The 21,163-nt window shown below is 39.4% G+C and overlaps 2 protein-coding genes across 4 annotated transcripts in view; both read left to right on the top strand.

The window, feature by feature from the left end:
• LOC133500543 (CUGBP Elav-like family member 3) overlaps window positions 1–21,163 on the top strand; it is a 69,538-nt gene that overhangs the window by 32,943 nt on the left and 15,432 nt on the right. The window contains exons 3-13 of one of the 3 annotated variants that reach the window (XM_061819341.1): window positions 2,732–2,780; window positions 4,886–5,014; window positions 5,105–5,184; window positions 5,808–5,963; window positions 6,425–6,569; window positions 8,002–8,151; window positions 9,256–9,318; window positions 13,846–13,950; window positions 14,052–14,195; window positions 14,697–14,860; window positions 20,494–21,135. In XM_061819341.1, coding sequence (XP_061675325.1) covers window positions 2,732–2,780; window positions 4,886–5,014; window positions 5,105–5,184; window positions 5,808–5,963; window positions 6,425–6,569; window positions 8,002–8,151; window positions 9,256–9,318; window positions 13,846–13,950; window positions 14,052–14,195; window positions 14,697–14,824 — 1,149 coding nt within the window. In that variant the 3' untranslated portion in view covers window positions 14,825–14,860; window positions 20,494–21,135. Of the gene's footprint in view, window positions 1–2,731; window positions 2,781–4,885; window positions 5,015–5,104; window positions 5,185–5,807; window positions 5,964–6,424; window positions 6,570–8,001; window positions 8,152–9,255; window positions 9,319–13,845; window positions 13,951–14,051; window positions 14,196–14,696; window positions 14,861–16,955; window positions 17,903–20,493; window positions 21,136–21,163 lie in introns of those variants that run through there. The other 2 variants (XM_061819342.1, XM_061819343.1) reach the window with 2 other exon arrangements.
• Window positions 14,801–21,163, top strand: part of cers2b (ceramide synthase 2b) — a 36,553-nt gene continuing 30,190 nt past the window's right edge. Inside the window, exon 1 of the mRNA XM_061819345.1 lies at window positions 14,801–14,860. The gene's annotated coding sequence lies outside the window, so the exon portion shown is untranslated. The remainder of the gene's footprint in view (window positions 14,861–21,163) is intronic.

A 21,163-nucleotide genomic window follows, 5' to 3' on the forward strand; every position in this document is an offset into this window, starting at 1 on the left:
CAACATCCATATTTAATGTTTCCCTGTTGTAGATATATAATGATTTGGTTTTCTCATCCTGTTTACAATTACCGGTTTGGCTTCCTTTCCCTGCCACATCTAGAAATGTTATTCTGTTCGACTGATTGACTCTGATTCTCCATAAACTTCAATTATAATACTAAGAAACCAAAGAGGAAAATTTATAAACTCCACTGTGGCACAATTAGTAAAACTGTTCCACCATATAAAAGGGATACAGATCCATTCTGCTTGACCTAACAGCCGGACAGAAAAGAAAAAGGAAAAAGCAGTAATTGTTAGCCAGGAAAAGAGAACTCGTCTTTACCCCAAAAATTATTTGTCCAAATGTAAGAAATCTAAAACTTTACATGAGGATATTGTTCATTAAAGCAAGACCCTTTCCTACCATTTTCCTTACGCAGATGTAAGTACCTTCAGGGGTAACCACAACAAGTCACTTGCATGATTTGTTTGACACCACTTTTACACCAGATGCCCCTCCTGATGCATCTACGCAGTTTTAGGCGCTGGCCCGAAATCAAGCCCGCACAGTCTTCATGACGACAACACTCGAGTCATGGCATTTATGAAAAATATTTAATAAGACAAAATGAAGATTGGCTATTATTTGAGCAGTTCTGTAAAATGTCTACAGTCAGTAAAAAAAATTTAAATATATGGTCAGCCATCTGCTCAAATCAGTGTGATCGTTATCAATACTTGGGTCATTCATGTTGATTGACAAAGTGCTGTAAGTCTAAAGTGGATATTGACAACATGTGAAATATTTAGACCATTAAATCTAATGCTGGTGTATTATTGCTGGGGCTGAATGATGACATATTGAAATATGTATTTTGGGACAGCACCCCTTGTAAGGGTGCTTTAACATGACAGTATTCGGTTTTGTGTCATCTGACAGGCTCCTTGTAGCTTGAATTACAAAATGGGTGTGTCATCCACATGCTGTTGTTGTTCTTTCTACTCTGCTTGGAATCAATATTGTCCTTCTTTTCCCCAAATCTCTTTTACCTTCTTCTCTTTCCAGAACTTCTTCAGTCTCTCTCAGGGAATTTTTCTTTCTTTTCTTGACTTTTCTTTCATCGCCATCATTCCCGCAGCCTTTCGCTTTCCCCACCCTAACATCCCTATGGCATTAACACTCCGTCTCATTGCCTCAGTGCTATGACTAAGCACTGTGAGCGTGCGTGCGTGCGTACGTGTGTGTGTGTGTGTGTGTGTGTGTGTGTGTGTGTTCTGCACTTGTTCTTGCTCTGGCTGTGTGAATGTGTGTGTGCTGAAGGGCTATGCAGAACATGTGTGTGCATGCATGCATAATAAATCCAGGCCGATGGATCTCAGTAGTCGTGACATTTTTTAGACAGAGCGAGTCACGACTGAATCACGCTTGCTTCCTCCCGTCCTATCTCTCTCTCTTGCTCTCTTTTTGAATCATCCTCTCAAGCGCCAGCTTTGCTTTCATCCTCCCACACTCTATCTCTCTGTGCTATGCCTGGTTTTTTTCCCCTCCTCCTGCTCTCCTCTCCTCTCCAGCGGTCCCATTCACTGCCTGTGTTCCTCTTGGCCTTCCATCTGCCCTTTATGTTGCTCCAAAGTCAACCGGGGTCCCTCAGGCCTCTCCCCTCTTCTTTATTGTTTTATTATTTTTTTAATTTTATTTTTATTTAGGACGACTGTACCATTAGCGTCCCACACATGTCACTTCATTCCCCACCCCTGCTGCCCTTCATGTCTTCTCTCTATCTGAACGACTCTTGTCCCTCATCTAATCCGTAGTTGCCCTGTAATCCAGATCAGATGGCCTTCATTCTTAATCTCGTCACTTCTCAATCCCCTGCAGTACTCAACTCTGATTGTGTGTGTGTGACAGAGAAGAAGAAAGGTTGTGTGCAAAACATCCTTGGTCAAAATTCACGAGTGATAAATGCTAACTGAAAACCAAAAGAACAAGCATACACAGAAATAATATTCAATTAACTATTAATTAATGTCTTTGCCCATTTATTTATTTTAGAATTAGTGGTTTCAAAATACCAAAATTATTACTTCAATACAATGGTTTAAGTACCTGAAAGATGATACCGAAATGATTTCAAACCTGAAACCTAAAACATCAATAAAAAGAATGGAATTGTAAATTACAAAACATCGAACACAGTTGTAACTTAAAATAGACGACACTTTTGTGTTTCATAGCTGCTTCAGGTGATGTCCCTCTCTGCTTTTTGTATTATTGTTGTATGGGGCCCCAGAGGCTGACTGAAGTACGCTATAGTATATAGGGGCCCATTTGTCTGGCCATTGTTCTTTCCGCATACAAATATAGCACATATTTTAAAAGAGTGTTGAATAAATGGCGTGAAATAAGCACACTTCCCCATTTTTGGGGAAGAAATGTTTAATATCAGCCAAATTTGCACAGTAGAACTGGTACTAAAACACTTATCATTTCATTTTTGATGGCAAACTCTCATGTTACTTCTGCAGTACCAGTATGTCACGCACACTTACTACGAATTCACTTGACTTTCTATAACCAAACTCAAAAAGTACAGCTATAAACAGACATATTACACCGTATCATTGTTTTCTGATGGCTTCCCACTACTGATGAACATAAAGCACACAAATTAAACTGTACTTTTGAAATACAGTACTACTTGCATTAATGTTCCTTCTTGTTTTTTTTTTTTTTCTTCACCTGTAGATGAATCGGCCCATCCAGGTGAAACCTGCAGACAGTGAAGGCAGAGGAGGTGAGACACACACGCACAAACAGAAAATCATTTATGCAGTGTGACAGTGGGAAGCTGAAGAGTCAAAATGGTTCGGACATAGATGGAGAGTAGTCGTCAGAAGGGCTTGGCAGGCTACACGCGGCCCCTCCTGTTTCCACCGTAGTGAAGACTGCTCCCCGGTGGACACCGGAAGAAGCTCCCTGCATTAAAAAAAATGCGCTAGAACGGTGTACTGGAATTGATAAGACAAAGTTGAAAATGTCATAATTTACAACGTTCATCATTATTTGCACCCAAATCTGTCATAACATGTAAGACATAGCACACACACGCACCAATTGCATCCATTTGAACTCCTCCCTCCTGACACAACTCAATTCCATGGTTTATAAATCTTGTCCTGTTTTAAGTGTGTGTTGTGTTTTTAATGTGTTGTTTCTGTATATTTACTTATAAGATTTCTACTTTGCCTTATTTACCATGCATGTTTTTGGGATGTGAGAGGAAAACGAAGTACCCGGAGAATACCCACACATGCATGGGTAGAACATGAAAACTTCACACAGGCGAGACCGGATTTGAACCCGGGTCCTCAGAACTGTGACATGAATGTGCGAACCTGTTGCTGCCTCTATAAATGATTATTGTTATTATTATTCAGAGCAGCTTTGCTAGTGACTTCCTCCACTTGCAAAGCTGATAATGCAAGATAATTAGCTTGAGCCAAGCAAGCGGTAAGGTTCAAGGAAAGTTATACTTTAAAACGAGACACACGAAACGAGAGCAAAGACGTAGCACATAAGACCTGTAATTGTCATATACGGGCATAAAATAGATATTGACTGAGCCGATTTAACCTCAGTTGTTGAGCAAAACAGCAGCTACTGTAAATCACTGCCAGCCTTCCCAGTTAAAATAGATATTTGACTTCTATAGTCATCGGTGGCTGTGAATGTGTTAAACTGTTACATATAAATCACGTGGGCATCTTGCGTTATGCGTGGGCGACACTGTTTTTATCAATGGTTAGCATTTTTTGATGCCAATATTGTCAGTATTATTGTGGTGGTTCTGACAACAAACATTGCCAGCTTTTTGAGTGAAACAAATCGGTGCATGTGAGGCAGGAAATCAGTGAAATATGTAGATGAAGTCAGACTTTAAAATAAGAAAATATGGAAAGAAAACGGTTGTCAAAACAGTTTAGTTAATAATATCAGTTCAGACAGCTTCTGTAGCACTTCTTTTAAAGCACAACTTTATTGTCATAATTGTACAAAAAAGTCCTGATAGTGGTGTCACGTCCCATCGGAACGAGAGTAGGACCCAAATGCAGGACTCGGAAGATGCAAGTTAGTTCAAGGAGACATGTTTATTATATGCAGAGGTAGGGGATCGAGCAGGCAGTCCGGTGCAGCAGCGGTAGTTGGGACGTCGGGCGAAGAGAGCAGGTCAGCGGGCAGGCAGGAGTCGGTACACAGGAGAACAATCAAAGCAGGCAGAAGTATCGAAGGAGTCAGGCTTACGGGGTTGGTCGGAGAACGGACGAAGGTCGGTACACACAGGTTCAATCAGGGATACCGGAGCACACGAACGGGACATGAAGATCAGCGAACTGGCGCCGGCCAGTTGTCATCGCGGTCATATAAATCCATAGCATAATCAGGCTGCATGAGGCGCAGGTGTGCACCTCCCAATCAGCGCACCTGCGCGGGCACCCGCACAGTTCGTGCTGGAGTGGCAGGATCATGACAAGTGGTTCTAGTTCAGTGAAAAAAAAGGAGTTTTTAAACATATTTGATTTAATAATTTCATAGTCTTGTCATGTGTTATGTAGGCGTAGCGTGTAGATTTTTTGACGAGTGCTGTAAAGTCCAACTGCCAGTAAGATGTAAATGTTAGAATAAAACTAGTGTAAAGTCCCCTCCCCCCAAATGTATATCATGTTAAAAAAAAATAGTTTCTTCTAATATTTAGGTTTTGGCCACAGGGAACCATGTCTGGTTCCAGACTGAAACAAAGTCCACGTATTGAGTACCTTTAACTGGGAAGAATATGATTTTCAATACAAAACGTTGGGGATTCTCGCTCCTAATATCCCCCCTGTTTGATCTGTACCACAGAGGACAGGAAGTTGTTTGTGGGAATGCTGGGAAAGCAACAGAGCGATGAGGATGTTCGAAGGCTTTTCGAGCCCTTTGGCAGCATCGACGAGTGCACTGTGTTGAGAGGACCCGACGGGACCAGCAAAGGTAAAGAATCTGCCCACTCACGAGTTTCGGCAGTACACACTGATTTTAATGTAGCCCTTGTGTTTCTGACTGTTTTTTTTCCCCCTTTAGGGTGTGCATTTGTAAAATTCCAGGGACACGCCGAAGCCCAGGCTGCAATCAATAGCCTGCACGGGAGTCGTACAATGCCTGTGAGTGAGTTGAAGGTGGTTCAAAATGATAAGAAAGGCTTGAGGCTATGGTGGAATAATTAAAGACTTTGTGTATTATACATTGAGTTGGGCGTGTGTGAGAGAAATCCATATAGTAAATGAATAGATTTGCAAGACTAGTAGTTCTATTAGCTCATATACTGTATTTCCTCAAACAGGACATGTACTGTAGTTGCCTCCCATTTCCTGTCAGAAAAAAACAAGTTGTCACTGTAATTATTTCAGTTTATTGTCATTATCAATCACACACTGCTGAGCCCATTTGAACTCTCTTGCTAACCAGAACACCAAGCACAGACTAAAGTGCATAAACAGTCTCTGCTGAGATCAAAAGGTGATTCTTTTTCAGTAATTTATTAACTACATATATTTCTTATAGAAGGTGCTGATTTTTCCTTATTAAAACCACTTTGCATTTTTCAGTTTGTTATTATTATTTCAGTTTATATCTACGGAGCAATTCAGAGAGAAATCTTTAGGTGCGAGCATGGTCATGGAACAAATTAAACTCTTATCTTGAGGTGCTTCTGTATAATAAATAAAAAAAGCAAGCATAATCTCATTGTCGCATAACATTGATTGTGACTTGGTCTTGGGTCCAGGGTGCGTCTTCCAGTCTGGTGGTGAAGTTTGCCGACACAGAGAAGGAGCGGGGGCTCAGGAGAATGCAGCAAGTGGCCTCCCAGCTCGGCATCTTTAGTCCCATGACCCTCAACTTTCCCGCCTACAACGCCTACACGCAGGCGGTCAATGCTCAGGCAAGTGCTGTACTCTTGAAAGGATGTAATAAGTTTCAAGAGGCTATCAGCGGTCTAATTGGGGCTAACATTATTACCTAGACAACAGGACATACGTCATCTGGCATTTAGCTTGCCTGCAACACACGACCATTAACCCACTGACTGCGGGCATAATGGTCTTATAATTAGATCTCTATTCATCTGCTTCTCTATCACTCGCTCTCCCTGTCTCTTGCGCTTATTTTTCCCTGCCTCTCTCACCTCTTCCCATATGAAGAGTTTGTTTTCAAAACGAGACATAGGCATTTTTTTCAGATTTACGAAACTCACGCCAAAATTTTGGGGAAAAATTTTGGCGCGAGTTTCGTAAATCTGAAAAAAATGCCTATGTCTCGTTTTGAAAACAAACTCTTCATATGCATTTAACTATTTCTTTGTCTTCTACATGCATCGCCCCATTTCCTTTCCCAATGCTACAGCTTGTCCAACAGCAGGCCCTAGTCGCCCAGTCGGCGTACTTGTCCCCCGTGGCGACAGTCGCCGCCGTACAGATGCAGCAGATGGCGGCGCTCAATGCCAATGGAATCATCGCCACGCCCATTACGCCCATTACGCCGTCTTCAGGTAGGAAAATACAAACTCAGTGTTTCGCTCGTTTTCACATAAATTGTGCTACATATCGTGGATTTTTTATCCCCAGTTTTGTCTATATAACGAGAAATTTGCAAACTATTTCCAGATATGAAACAAAAAACGAAATAAATTTGTTACAATTGCCATCATAAAATCTTTATCAAATCCATAGCCAGAGTGGGCTTTACGTGATCAGGATTTTGGGGCCGATCACCAATCAGTGAGTTAAAAAAATAAATAATAATAATAATAATAACCAATCACTGATCCGATCAAAAGATGGAGCAATATGTTTATTTACATGATCTGTTCATTTGCTGTATATACTTGTGTACCTAATTGCTCAAAAATGTATCTATCCATACATTTTCTGAGCCGCTTATCCTGATGAGGGTTGCAGGAGTGCTGGTGCCAATCCCAGCTATCATTGGGTTGGAGGCAGAGTACACCATGAACTGGTTGCCAGCCAATTGCAGGGCACATAGAGACAAACAACCAATCGCATTCACACTTAGGGCCATTTTCCAGTGGGAGGAAACCGGAGTGCCCAGAGAAAACCCACGCAGAAATATATATTTACTATAAATAATGTATCTTTGTTCATCAATGTATGTCATTGAGGCTTAGTGACAGAAAGAACAAATTAATGCTCTTCTTTTAGATGAGATTAAGTACTGTACATACGACAATTAATGTATGTACATGTTATGACATTTTTGTTTGTTGGTGTGCAGTGAGATTTTTGGTTATAAAATCTGTGCCTTGGCTCTATAACGGTTGGAAATCACTGCTCTGGTCAGATCATGTATTCTTATCAGTCAGGTCAAATAACATTACAACCCAACAGAAATAATGGGTGATATCTTAATGTAAATAAATGACTTTATTGTAATTAAATTACATAACCCATACTGAAAATTTAAAACGTGATTTTACAGAACGGCTTCATGTTTGCATACAACGACTAGCGCGAGCACTAGCACTAGCTTGTAGGCTACACAACATTTTGTTGATGGCTTGCGAGCCGAATCGTATTAAAAGTACTTTAGCATACCTCAGGCAATCCTTGACTGAAAGTCCTCTCCTGAGCAGCGGTGACCACCAACATACCTTTTCCCCCATTTTCATCTTACAGTCTGCATTATCCACACTTGTTAGCGTGGCCACGGTAACGAGTGTATGCGGTCGCATTTCAGTTGACAAGATAAACGAATACAATTTCATGGAAAAAATATTAGAATATCAGTTGTACGTCTGGGTAGTCGCTGTTATTCATTTTGCTGCTCAGTGAGCCAAAATTTTCCTGAATTTTCATGTTAAACTCTCGAGTTGACTTAGGTGGTTGCTCTGTAAGTATGGTGTAAATAATCACTGAGCTCTGTTAGCGTGAAACTAAACTAGTCTGTGTGATTAATGTCTGCAGGGACAAACACACCGCCGACTATCGCAGCTACCCCTGTGCCAGCTCTCCCTCCGCCAATAGGAGTAAACGGTTACGGCAGCGTGCCTGCACCAACCAACGGGCAACAGGGAACCGAAACATTGTACACCAATGGCGTCCACACATATCAAGGTATTTGAATGGAACCAAAGAAGGGTTTTCTGTGCTATTCTAAGAGTGGGACTGTGAGTTTTACCCTAGATAATGTGAAACTACATCAACAATCTGAATAATAATAAATAATAATCTGAAATTTCTTTTTAGTTCAAGAAACTCATTTTGAACATATGACAGTGGCTTTGAGGTCTGATACCAACTCATTCATCACTGATTTTCAGATTACTGTCCCTTCTCTACAATATATATACACGTGCTTTTAATATCAGCCCTCAGTTTTGTGAAATTGCAAGTCAGACAATTGGTTGACAAATCTTACAGTTCAAATATTCAGAACCACAAGCAGTGGATCTATATTTCTTTTATTCACCCCTTCTTTTCCATCATTACTTATCCAGGTAAAATTATATATATATATATATATATATATATATATATATATATATATATATATATATATATAGGAGTGCATGCACACTAAAAATATTGAAAGTACACCAGGTATCCAGGTATGATTCAGTCAGTGCACATTTGCAAGCTTTTAGTTTTTAAATAACCAATAGCTTTTACATCCAAAATAGGCACAAGTGAGATCAGTGGGTCATGAAACCCCAAGCAACAACCTGTGGTGCTCATTTAAAAACCAGACCGAAACTGTTACGTGCACCATTGACTATAAATAATTCATGACTGCACAGCTTTTGTTTGGATTACAATTTTTGCTTGTATCAGAGATACATAGATCATATTTAAATCCTTTTTATATTGACTCTCACTTATATGTCATTTTAAATTGAGGAATCTCAGAAGTGGTTGTTTGTTCTGTGGGCACTTTATCGTGGTGCCTTAAATCCTTTCTACCTTTCTTAACACACTGATTTTCTGGAGCCTCTGTTTTATAGTTTTTAGCCGGCCTTTGTCTCTGTCTCCCCTCTTGTTAGAAGGTTTTAAAAATTTATATTTTTTTCTTTAAACAAGAGCTGATATTTTTCTGTTTTCTTTCTTTTTTTTTAATTAAGCTGGTGCACGTTCTCTGAAGTACTCTTCCACAGCTCACACTTGGAAAACTACTCATTGTTTCATTTCAAATAACAATTAAAAAAAATTCCAATTTTGCAGCTCAGACTCCAGCAACCTTGGACCCACTACAGCAAGCTTATGCCGGCATGCAGCATTATACAGGTGGGTGTATGAAAAATGTCCTTGAGTCTGGGCCCATCCCGAAATGCTTGTCATTTTTCTGATGTTCATGCACGTAAATTCATAAAGACAAGAAGTGCCTTGTAACTAGCGATGTGAAAAGTGGTTACTGTCTGTGTAAAAATTTCTATAAAAACATGAAGAGCCCTTCAAAGTTCTCTAAATTTCTCTCCAACAGATACATTCCTGAAAAAAAAAAATCAACTAATTATGAAAGTACATAACATATTCAACGAGTAGTGAAAAGGGCAGAGCGGGTGACTGGCTGCACACTACCCAACCTCAGGGACAGCTACGAAATGCCACACTGGATTTAAACACGGCAGGCGGGGAGGTGGGGGGGGTTGTATTTCCAAGAAAACGCTCTATTTTTTGGGGGCGTTCGTTAACATGCAGACCTAAGGTGTCCTATGGGCACGGAGGGCAGGACTCTGTGAAGGGCAGTCAAGTTCATCCATACTAAGTTCTCTCATCCATGTTTTTATGTACCTTGGTTTGTGCACTGGAGTACAGATATGTTTTTAATCCTCAAACTGTCAAATCTGACTCTTCAAAATCTTCTTTGAGTGATACTTAGGTGTTAATATTTTGCACATTTCAGATTTTGTGGGAAGAGTTTGGACATGGACCCTTCCTCTTTCAAAGATATGTAAAGACATGGATGAGTAAGTTTGATGTGGATAAACTGGCCTGCACAACCTTGACCTCAACCCTATAGAACAATTTGGGATAAATTAGAACACATTAAATCCTATGGATTAAGAATGAAAGGTCAAGTTATTGATGTTATGACTACCAAGTGACTCAACCATTTAAAGTTTGTTGTTGTTGTTTTTTATTTTGCCTGCCGTAAATGGCAAAAAAAAACGCAACTGACAAACCTTAAAAGTTTTAGATTGTCAACATTAATAGTTTAAACTATAACTACAGTACACAACAAACTATGATACCAGAATATTTTCATGATTTAAAAGTCATCTTACCAACAACATTCTCCTTTGACAAGACTGATTACAGATGATTTGATTTAAAAAAAAATAAAAAATCCACCGAAGTGAGTGTAAATTCCCATCCAGCAAAGACTCTCTATAAATTCCACTAAAAACCTTCGCTTACTGTGGGAGGCTAAATTTATCTCCTCCCTGACATCTAAAGCTTGTCTGTTAGTTGAGAAATGTCTTTTGAAGAATCTTCCTTGACACCAATTCCTATTTAGACAGGGATTTGGCAGCATCTTGTCAGATCTTGGGGTGTTTCAGAAAGAGCGCAAAAAACACAAATAGGTGAATTTGGGAATAGTGAATTGCAAATATGCAGGGATTACTCTACTGTTTATGTATGTGTTATTTTTGCTACTGCAAGTCCTCATGCGAATATTTTTCTTTGTTTCTTTAATTTTTCTGTTCTTCATTACACCATGATAGCCCAATGCAGGAAGGCTTCTTCTTCTTTTCCTTTCGGCTTGTCCCGTTAGGGGTCGCCACAGCGTGTCATCTTTTGCCATCTTAGCCTATCTCCTGCATCTTCCTCTCTAACCCCAACTGCCCTCATGTCTTCCCTCACCACATCCATAAACCTTCTCTTTGGTCTTCCTCTCGCTCTTTTGCCTGGGAGCTCCATCCTCAGCATCCTTCTACCAATATACTCACTCTCTCGCCTCTGAACATGTCCAAACCATCGAAGTCTGCTCTCTCGAATCTTGTCTCCAAAACATCCAGCTTTGGCTGTCCCTCGAATGAGCTCATTTCTAATCCTATCCAACCTGGTCAGCATCTTCATTTCTGCCACCTCCAGTTCTGCTTCCTGTTGCTTCTTCAGTGCCACCGTCTCTAATCCGTACATGATGGCCGGCCTCACCACTGTTTTGTAAACTTTGCCCTTCATCCTAGCAGAGACTCGTCTGTCACATAACACACCAGACACCTTTCGCCAGCTGTTCCAACCTGCTTGGACCCGTTTCTTCACTTCCTTACCACACTCACCATTGCTCTCGATTATTGACCCTAAATATTTGAAGCCGTCCACCCTCGCTATCTCTTCTCCCTGTAGCCTCACTCTTCCCCCTCCACTTTTGTCATTCACGCACAGATATTCTGTTTTACTTCGGCTAATCTTCATTCCTGTCCTTTCCAGTGCATGTCTCCATCTTTCTAATTGTTCCTCTGCATGCTCCCTGCTTTCACTGCATATCACAATATCATCTGCGAACATCATGGTCCAAGGGGATTCCAGTCTAACCTCATCTGTCAGCCTATCCATTACCACTGCAAACAGGAAGGGGCTCAGAGCTGATCCCTGATGCAGTCCCACCTCCACCTTAAATTCCTCTGTCACACCTAAGGCACAACTCACCATTGTTCTGCTGCCATCATACATGTCCTGTACTATTTTAACATACTTCTCTGCCACACCAGACTTACGCATGCAGTACCACAGTTCCTCTCTTGGTACTCTGTCATAGGCTTTCTCTAGATCCACAAAGACACAATGTAGCTCCTTCTGACCTTCTCTGTACTTTTCCACGAGCATCCTCAAGGCAAATAATGCATCTGTGGTACTCTTTCTAGGCATGAAACCATACTGTTGCTCGCAGATACTTACTTCTGTCCTGAGTCTAGCCTCCACTACTCTTTCCCATAACTTCATTGTGTGGCTCATCAACTTTATTCCTCGGTAGTTCCCACAGCTCTGAACATCCCCTTTGTTCTTAAAAATGGGAACTAGAACACTTTTCCTCCATTCTTCAGGCATCTTTTCGCCCGCTAGTATTCTGTTGAATAAGTTGGTCAAAAACTCCACAGCCATCTCTCCAAATTGCTTCCATACCTCTACCGGTATGGCATCAGGACCAACTGCCTTTCCATTTTTCATCCTTTGTAGTGCCTTTCTGACTTCCCCCTTGGTAATCATTGCCACTTCCCTGTCCTTCACACTTGCCTCTTCAACTCTTCCTTCTCTCTCATTTTCTTCATTCATCAACTTCTCAAAGTATTCTTTCCATCTATTTAGCACACTACCGCCACCAGTCAACACATTTCCATCTCTATCCTTAATCACCCTTACCTGCTGCACATCCTTCCCATCTCTATCCCTCTGTCTGGCCAACCTGTAGAGATCCTTTTCTCCTTCTTTCGTGTCCAACCTGGTGTACATGTCTTCATATGCCTCTTGTTTAGCCTTTGCCACCTCTACCTTTGCCCTACGTCGCATCTCGATGTACTCCTTTCGCCTCTCCTCAGTCGTCTCAGTATCCCTCTTCTTCTTCGCTAATCTCTTTCCTTGTATGACTACCTGTATTTTGGGGTTCCACCACCAAGTCTCCTTCTCCCCTTTCCTACCAGATGACACACCAAGTACTCTCCTGCCTGTCTCTCTGATTACCTTGGCTGTCGTTGTCCAGTCTTCCGGGAGCTTGTGCTTTCCATCGAGAGCCTGTCTTACCTCTTTCCGAAAGGCCGCACAACATTCTTCCTTTCTCAGCTTCCACCACATGGTTCTCTGCTCTACCTTTGTCTTCTTAATCTTCTTACCCACCACCAGAGTCATCCTACACACTACCATCCTATGCTGTCGAGCTACACTCTCCCCTACCACTACTTTACAGTCAGTAACCTCCTTCAGATTACATCGTCTGCACAAAATATAATCCACCTGCGTGCTTCTACCTCCGCTCTTGTAGGTCACTATATGTTCCTCCCTCTTCTGGAAATAAGTGTTCACTACAGCCATCTCCATCCTTTTTGCAAAGTCCACCACCATCTGTCCCCCAAAGTTCCTTTCCTGGATGCCGTACTTACCCATCACTTCTTCATCGCCCCTGTTTCCTTTACCAATATGTCCATTACAATCTGCACCAATCAATACTCTCTCGCTGTCTGGGATGCTCAGAACTACTTCATCTAGTTCCTTCCAGAATTTCTCTTTCAACTCTAGGTCACATCCTACCTGTGGGGCATAGCCGCTAACCACATTATACATAACACCCTCAATTTCAAATTTTAGTCTCATCACTCGATCTGATACTCTTTTCACCTCCAAGACATTCTTAGCGAGCTCTTCCTTTAAAATAATATCAACCTTTCTCCTAATCATCATGTCAACCAACTCCTGAGCTTTTCCTGTCATAGTCCCAACATTCAAAGTCCCTACAGTCAGTTGTAGGCTCTGTGCATTCCTCTTTTTCTTCTGACGATGGATCCGGTTTCCTCCTCTTCTTTGTCTTCAATACTGGAAGGCAAACCTGTGTAATATTGTTATTGTTTTTTAAAGTTGGTAGGTCACGCAGCATAATTGAAAATGCGCTCTCTGTACAGGATTTATAGTTGTAAAGTAGAAAGGGTGGTGGCGACAGCGGTGGTCTCAGTCATTGTTTTTACAGATGTTTTATAGTTTTCACCTTCAGCAGGACACATTTCGGGTTCAAATAGACACATTCTATTGGCCGTTCCTGTGTTGCCACCTGTTGGTGCCACCCAATCAGATAGCATTGCTGTTTATCTGCCCCAATAGCAGCGTATCCCGCTGCCTACGGATTGGTCGGCCAGCCGTTCCCCCAGCAGCCAACACTGGTTGCCCAGCAACACCAGCAGCCCCAGCAACAGCAGCAAAGAGAAGGTAAAGTGACTTTCTCTCTCCCTGTGTTTAGGACCACACCCCTTTCCCCCACTCAGCCCCTATAAAGTTGTCTTGTGTGTCTCTATGTTTGTGTGTGGCAGGTCCAGAGGGATGCAACATCTTCATCTACCACCTGCCGCAAGAGTTCAGTGATTCCGAGATGCTGCAGATGTTCTTGCCCTTTGGCAATGTCATCTCGGCTAAGGTTTTTGTTGACCGGGCCACCAACCAGAGCAAATGTTTTGGTGAGACACATACACCCGCACGGACAGACATGGGAGACAAAGGGAGTGGCAGAGGGGCAGACAGCAGCTGTATCGGACACAGGAAAGGACAAGTGATTAAAAAAAAAAGAGGTGGGGGTTTGAGGATGAATGATGATGGAGTCCATTAATTATTTTGATCTACGGTGGCATGCTGTTTCCAGGTTGAGGCAGGATTCAAGGATGAACAAAACAACCTTTCTTTTTTTTTTCCAGAATCATAATCCTGTTTATTGAATGTTAAAAACACATAATTTGTCTGCTGTAGTTTGAGCCACTCCCATACAACAACAAACTAGCCAATATAACAATACATACATACTTTTAGGATGTAAAATTACTGTATTTACAGAGAGTCATTAAGCATTGTAAGGTGGGCAGTAGTGTGGTAATGTTGATACAATGACAAATGTGAAAATGATACAGAGCGTCGTCAAGTAATTTAAAGTGACCAGTGGTGCGGTTGTTTCTCACCCCCTCCAGGATTTGTAAGTTTCGACAACCCAGCCAGCGCTCAGGCTGCCATCCAGGCGATGAATGGCTTCCAGATCGGCATGAAGAGACTGAAAGTGCAACTGAAGAGGCCCAAGGATGCCAACCGCCCGTACTGAGTGACAACAGAGAGGAGGGAGGATGAAAACATAAAGGTGAGGTCCTAAAAACATGCCGAACAAAATGGCGTACTGCTTGAGCGCAACACGGGAAAACAATGACAATTATCAGACTGCTAAGTGATTATAGAAGATATCCTGCAAAAAAATAATCATTTTGTAGTTCAATAACAGGAATATAACTCTTGTTTAATAACAAGGAGACATATACATTTAAAAACCTATTTTTTGTCTCTGTGAAATTGGTCTGTTTTGAGAGGGGCGTGTTCTCTCATGCAAATGCACCAGCGCTCAACCCACCCTATGTACTGTGGGCCCAGTACCGAGTACAACTTTTCATTGCTAAGCCGACGAGTAGCAGCGGTAGGGGTTGAAAACTGGTTCCAAAAGCTATCTCCATTTCAATATGTTCTTCGAATTTTGATATGTACAACTTTTTTTTTCAACATGAGACCTATTAGATTTAATCATTTTCTCAAGACACGTACAGTAGTTACTCAGACATTTAATGTCAAATGTTTTGGGACACCCTGTACACGGACATTTCTTCAAATAGTGGCTGTACATCTCACAGACACTACAATTAGATCCATCAATTTTCCTGTCAGGAAATAATCATCTCATTTCGCGATGAATACCAGACTAAAAATATGTTACCGCTGAGCCCATTTGAACAATTTCCTAACCAAAACTCATCTCATCTCCAAGATTACTTTAAATGAATTGTAAATGAGTTCCCTGCACAGTGTTTTACATTCTGTGGAGATGTCATCGTTATGATTTTGCCCATCGGACACGGGCCACTTAACTGGACATTTGCAAATAATGCTTCAGTTGGTGACTCATACCTGCATACCTGCTGATAGGCCCTCGCACAAATATTAACATTAAAATGTTAACTTATATTTATAACTCCCTCAGGTTCTTATTGGCAAATAAGGTGTTGAGAGGGGACATTTACTCTATTGTTTAATTTTTTTTTATTGAACCACATACAAATGGCGCAATCATCAAGGAAAAAAACAATTTACCCTTACAATGAGAGGAAACGGGCTAGAAATAAAGGAGAGAGCATCTGACCCACAAAATGTTACAGAACATCCATATTTTGTTATGGAAATCATGGAATGCTGACTCATTTTGGCCATAAAACTAATTGCTCTGGATTTTGGGGGGGGGGGGGGAAATCCAATGTCCAAAATTACCAGTTTGTCTGGCTTTGTTGATGAAAATTACATAAATGAATTCAATTAAATAAACACTACTCCATGTAAAAAGCTGCTTGGTACACACTATTTTCAATCTATCGGCAATGTTATTTGTCCGTTTGGAAAATCGAGTGCTGAGTTTGACTTTGTAGCTCTGATTAATCTAATTTAATAGACTTTTTTTTGTTGTTGTCATTTTTTTTAACCCAGGTTGAAAACAAATTTGGTAAAATGAAATAATCCTTGGAAAAATATGTTTGGGAATGGCACGTGCAAATCTCATACTTTGATTCAGGCTGCCATTTATAATAAAACATTAAAATAACAAGTATTGAAGCCATAGTTTAACATTTCCAATCTCAGAGTAATAATTATGTCATGCAACGGAAAAGTTTGCAGAATTACTTTCATCCTACTACAAAATAAATGTCCTGCGGTAATATTCTTAACAGAATTTTGAAAAATGGAAATCCAAAAACATTTGGACAAATAGTTCTGGAGGTGGATTTCTATAGGTTGGCAGCGACGGACTGTTTTAGATATTTGCGAGACTGTTGCCAATGATTGCATCATTCATGGACTGCATACACACTCTCCATGCTTCACTTTTTCGCCACTGGTCTATATGAAATTATAACTATAGTAAATGCATATTGTTTTTGTATATGTTATTTTAAAAACATCCATTCCTAAGTGTCAGTAATATTTTTAAGATTCTTTGCCGAGGTAGAAGGTATTTGATAGTCTCTGGAAACCCAGTGGTTTCATTACAAACATGTCATCAACACAGGATATTCGTCAATTCTTTACATTTTTTACATTTTCTTTGACTTTGATCATATTCATTTGCCTCGCTGCTGTTTTGATCTGTTGCTATGATGGCAACTCATCCCAGATTCTTCCATCCAATCATTTTTCACCAGGACCCCCATCACTACGGCAATGATCGCCTCGTGAGCGATAAAGCCCAGACCCCCTCCCCTTCCTCTATAACATTGTTGTAAGTTGATTGGTCGGCCTGTGTTTGGGTTGCCGTGGCAATTGATTGTCGGCATTGGTTGGTCTTTGTGTCGTCTCCTCCAGCAAGCAGCTATGCGCTGACTTGCAAGTCTTGTTGCCGAGGTGACCGGAGACTGTCTTCAGTGGATTGTGTTACAATTTTTTTTATTGACCCGTGCACGTACACTGATCAATAACGGTCAAAAGTCACCAGAGTACACACAATAAATAGGACTGGACATTTGTTGCTTACGCACAGCAGTTATTTGAGTCATTTTACGCTTTTGATTCTTTAGTCACTTTGTTTTTGATCAGTTTCTGTGGGTTTTGTGTCGTTATTATTTATGTGAACAGATAACTGGAGCACACACATGCATGTGTCAGAAGAGATACTATTCCTGACATATGAATATATATTGAACACGTCTCCAGGGCATCAGTCGACATGTTATAGTTCAATTCACACTATTATTTGATCATTCAAAAAACAGTAAAATGCTTCTTCTGCTATTGTTTTACAATTATAACATACTGTCTATTCTCTCAATGGTTGTTTTAAATATAGACTGAATGAGCAACAATATGAATATACTTTCAATAATTTCAATGAATACATAGATATTAATTACAAAAAGAAAATTTATATTTTAGCTTACTCCTTGATTCCATTATTGTTGTATTTGGTAGTTGTACATTAAGCTTCAGAAGGAGGTAAAACCACAATATATATAATCATAATGACTAATAATATTGAAAAATAGTAATAACAACATGAATTTAAATTTAATTTAAAATCAAAAATTAAAAAATGTACACATGCAACTACAAAATAAATCAATAATGGAACATTTTGAAAATGATATACTGTAGATAACAGGCAAATTTAGATTCTAGATAGATATTCTGTCATCTACTTACACATAATAGTGTGTAATAACTGATATTGTATAAATAATTTAATTAAATTAAGTAATTATTAATACAGATGTTTATATATATATATATGGTTTTGAAGATATGTTGTAAGTTTATAACAATCTATAGTTTGTATATTCTAAATGTACAAATTATTTTACACATGTAGAATAAAAGATACATTACCATTTTTTATAATTTTCAAAATCCATCTTTATATATTGATTATAAATAAATAATAAATATGTTAGAAATAACATAAAAAGTAAATGCAAAGAGCTATGATTCGTCATGAATTGTTATCATGTCATTATTGGTATTGCATTATCAAAGTTTAATACACTGTAGAAGATTGCATAAAAGTTGTTACTGCAATATATTATTATTTTAGGTCTATAAAACATTATTCTACATGAATATGTCAAGTACAAATGTACTTTTTCTTTAATGTATTAATAGAATGTCGCAATGAACAGGTATCTTCATTTTGAATCCCGCCATTTGTGGTTCTAATGCTAAATTTGTTCGACTGTGTCATGTCTTTCCCGGCTTCCCTTCTGCTACTTGTGCTCCAAATGTGTCAGACACTCCTTAAGCCTTTTTTCTGTCTCACTTTATAACTCATATTTGGAGGTGGAGGGTGCAGTGGAACCTCCAAAGTGGTACACAGTCACATCATATTCTCCCGTAGGAAAAAGAAATGTAAGCACTCATTCTCAAGGTGTGGTCTGCACCCTTATGGTGGTACGTGGGGGGGGGGGGAATCACTGAATTAAATGTACGAACCGTACACAATATTGCAATGTTTTGATTATTAGTGTTTTTTTTAATATACATTAATAAAAATTTATTAAGTAAATTTCGGTAGTATTTAACTTTTAGGTACATTGCATAACATTTCCATTTAATTTCTTCGAACATTTATTTGAGTTCAATTTGTATCAAAATGTTATGCACAAGAAATAATACTATTAGGCTAATGATATTGTACTTATCACTCTATTGGAGGTTCCACTGTATTGCAGGTGTCATACTTGGATAAACAAGTTCCTCATGCACATTTGAGGAGATCCTTCCACAAAATAGGAATTATGGGAGAAAAACAACACGTAAAGAACATCATCTGTTTGAGTTCCATCCAAATGTTAAAAAAAAAAAAAAATGAGGAGAAAATATGTAGTAGCTGTCAGGCCAGTGCGAGGACACAACACCCAGTATTCTCAATAGCCCCCCCCCCCGACCCTTGTGGGGATAAGTGGTTCAGAAAATGGATGGATGGATGGATACATATCCATGTAGTTCAATAAAAATACTACATAAAAAAAACATTTATTTAAACAATTATATGTATAAATGTGTCATTAAATATTAATAATGATGTATTTTTATCTTCTAAAGCATGATACTGACAATACTGAATATTACTAGAATTATGAAATTATAGTGGTATTAATACAACAGTATTAATACTAAAATGTATTTCATTCTAATAATCTCATAATTACATACAAATATTTGTATTGTATTATTCTACTGAAACTATTGAGCTATAACACCAATAAAGTCGCCCTCTTGAAACAAAGATGTGTGCGGAGCAATACTGTCACCTCATGGCATTTTATGGTATTATTGGATATAAACTTGTGCATTGTGTATACTGTAATACAGTATATGGACCCCCATTCGTGGGAAATTGAGATTGAGAAAAATGAAAATATGTGAATAATTGATGCTCCCTTGTACAACCATCAATTCAGATGAACTCAATTCTGTCTATAAAGTACAGGCACAGCTGAAAATGAAGTGCTGTCCTCACATCATCAAATTTATGAAATAAAAACAATTTGGATTAACAATTAAAACAAAAGGAACAGTAAAAAAAAATAAATAAATAAAACAGATGGTAAATCTTGTGCCGGGTTGAATGCCAAAGGATAAAAATAGGTTTTAAAATGGCTTTTAATGAAGTTGAGACATTGCTGAAAACATATAGAAAAACGGTTTGCAATAGTCAGATGAATGCATTAAAGAGACAGTATACGCTTGTTTTTTTATTTTTATTTTCTACATTTTACGTCTTTTTATAAATATTTGACTCATTTTCATTTTTCAAAAAAAGCTGGGACAGGGAAATGTTTACCACTATTTAATATCACCTTTCCTTTTAACAATGTTCAATTTAAATGTTTGGAACTGAGGGCACTAAGAGTTACTTCCGCAATTAGTGTTGTTTCCCAACCAACTTCAGTCGGTCGACAATCCGAGCTCAATACATGACAAAATCCATTTTGCATCCCAGCCCTACTTCGAACCCCTCTGCAGTGTGCACACGTCTATTCAACAATAGATTGGAATGAGCAGCACAATGCAGAATTGGGGATGTAATTGAGCACCTTCATTTAGGATGATTGCTTTCCAAACCAAGTGGAAACACACGATTGTGACATCTAACAAGTCTTCTGTCCTTCTCTCTTCCTCCTATCAATCACCGCCATTATCATGCCTTCCACCATGCATCCCTCCCTCCATCCACCCATCCTTGCACAGGTGACCTTTCCGAGCCGAGGTGGAAATTCCAGAGCACTTTCCCGTCGCCTCTGTGCATCTGCGGAGTGCATTTACGTACTTGCACTGACAAACACACCCACACACAAACAAACAAACAAACAAACACACGCAACCTCCAACATCACACAAGACTGACTGACAAGTGTACATAACACGAACACACCATGTAGAGCCGAGACCGCCATCTAGCCGCCGACAGGGTGTTTTACAAGTAGTACAGTGCGAGCCTGCTGTATGTGGACGGTTTATTTAAAAAAAAAATAAGTGCTGATATATCACTTCCATAGACATGCCTATACATCTCTATTACCTGACAAATATTGAGGGACTGACTGGCGGTGTTTTCATTTTAACAAGAGAAGAGAAAAAAAGACAAAGAAAGAAAACACGAGAAAAAAGGAGATCATAAAGAACTGTAAATAACTTAGTCGACAAAGAACAGCATTTAAAAACTGGAAAAAACGCAAAAATATCTTTAGAAACACAGAAAAATGACACAACAACAACATTATCATTATTATTATTATTATTTCCACTAGTAACATTATCATCTTCATAAAAAGGGATTATCACATTCCAAATTGTACAATGGGAAATCACTAACCTATTTTAAATTTCTACGTAGATTTTAGGTAAAAAAAAAAAAAAA

The sequence above is a fragment of the Syngnathoides biaculeatus genome, chromosome 5 (assembly GCF_019802595.1).
Source record: "Syngnathoides biaculeatus isolate LvHL_M chromosome 5, ASM1980259v1, whole genome shotgun sequence".
In the NCBI taxonomy this organism is placed as follows: Eukaryota; Metazoa; Chordata; class Actinopteri; order Syngnathiformes; family Syngnathidae; genus Syngnathoides; species Syngnathoides biaculeatus.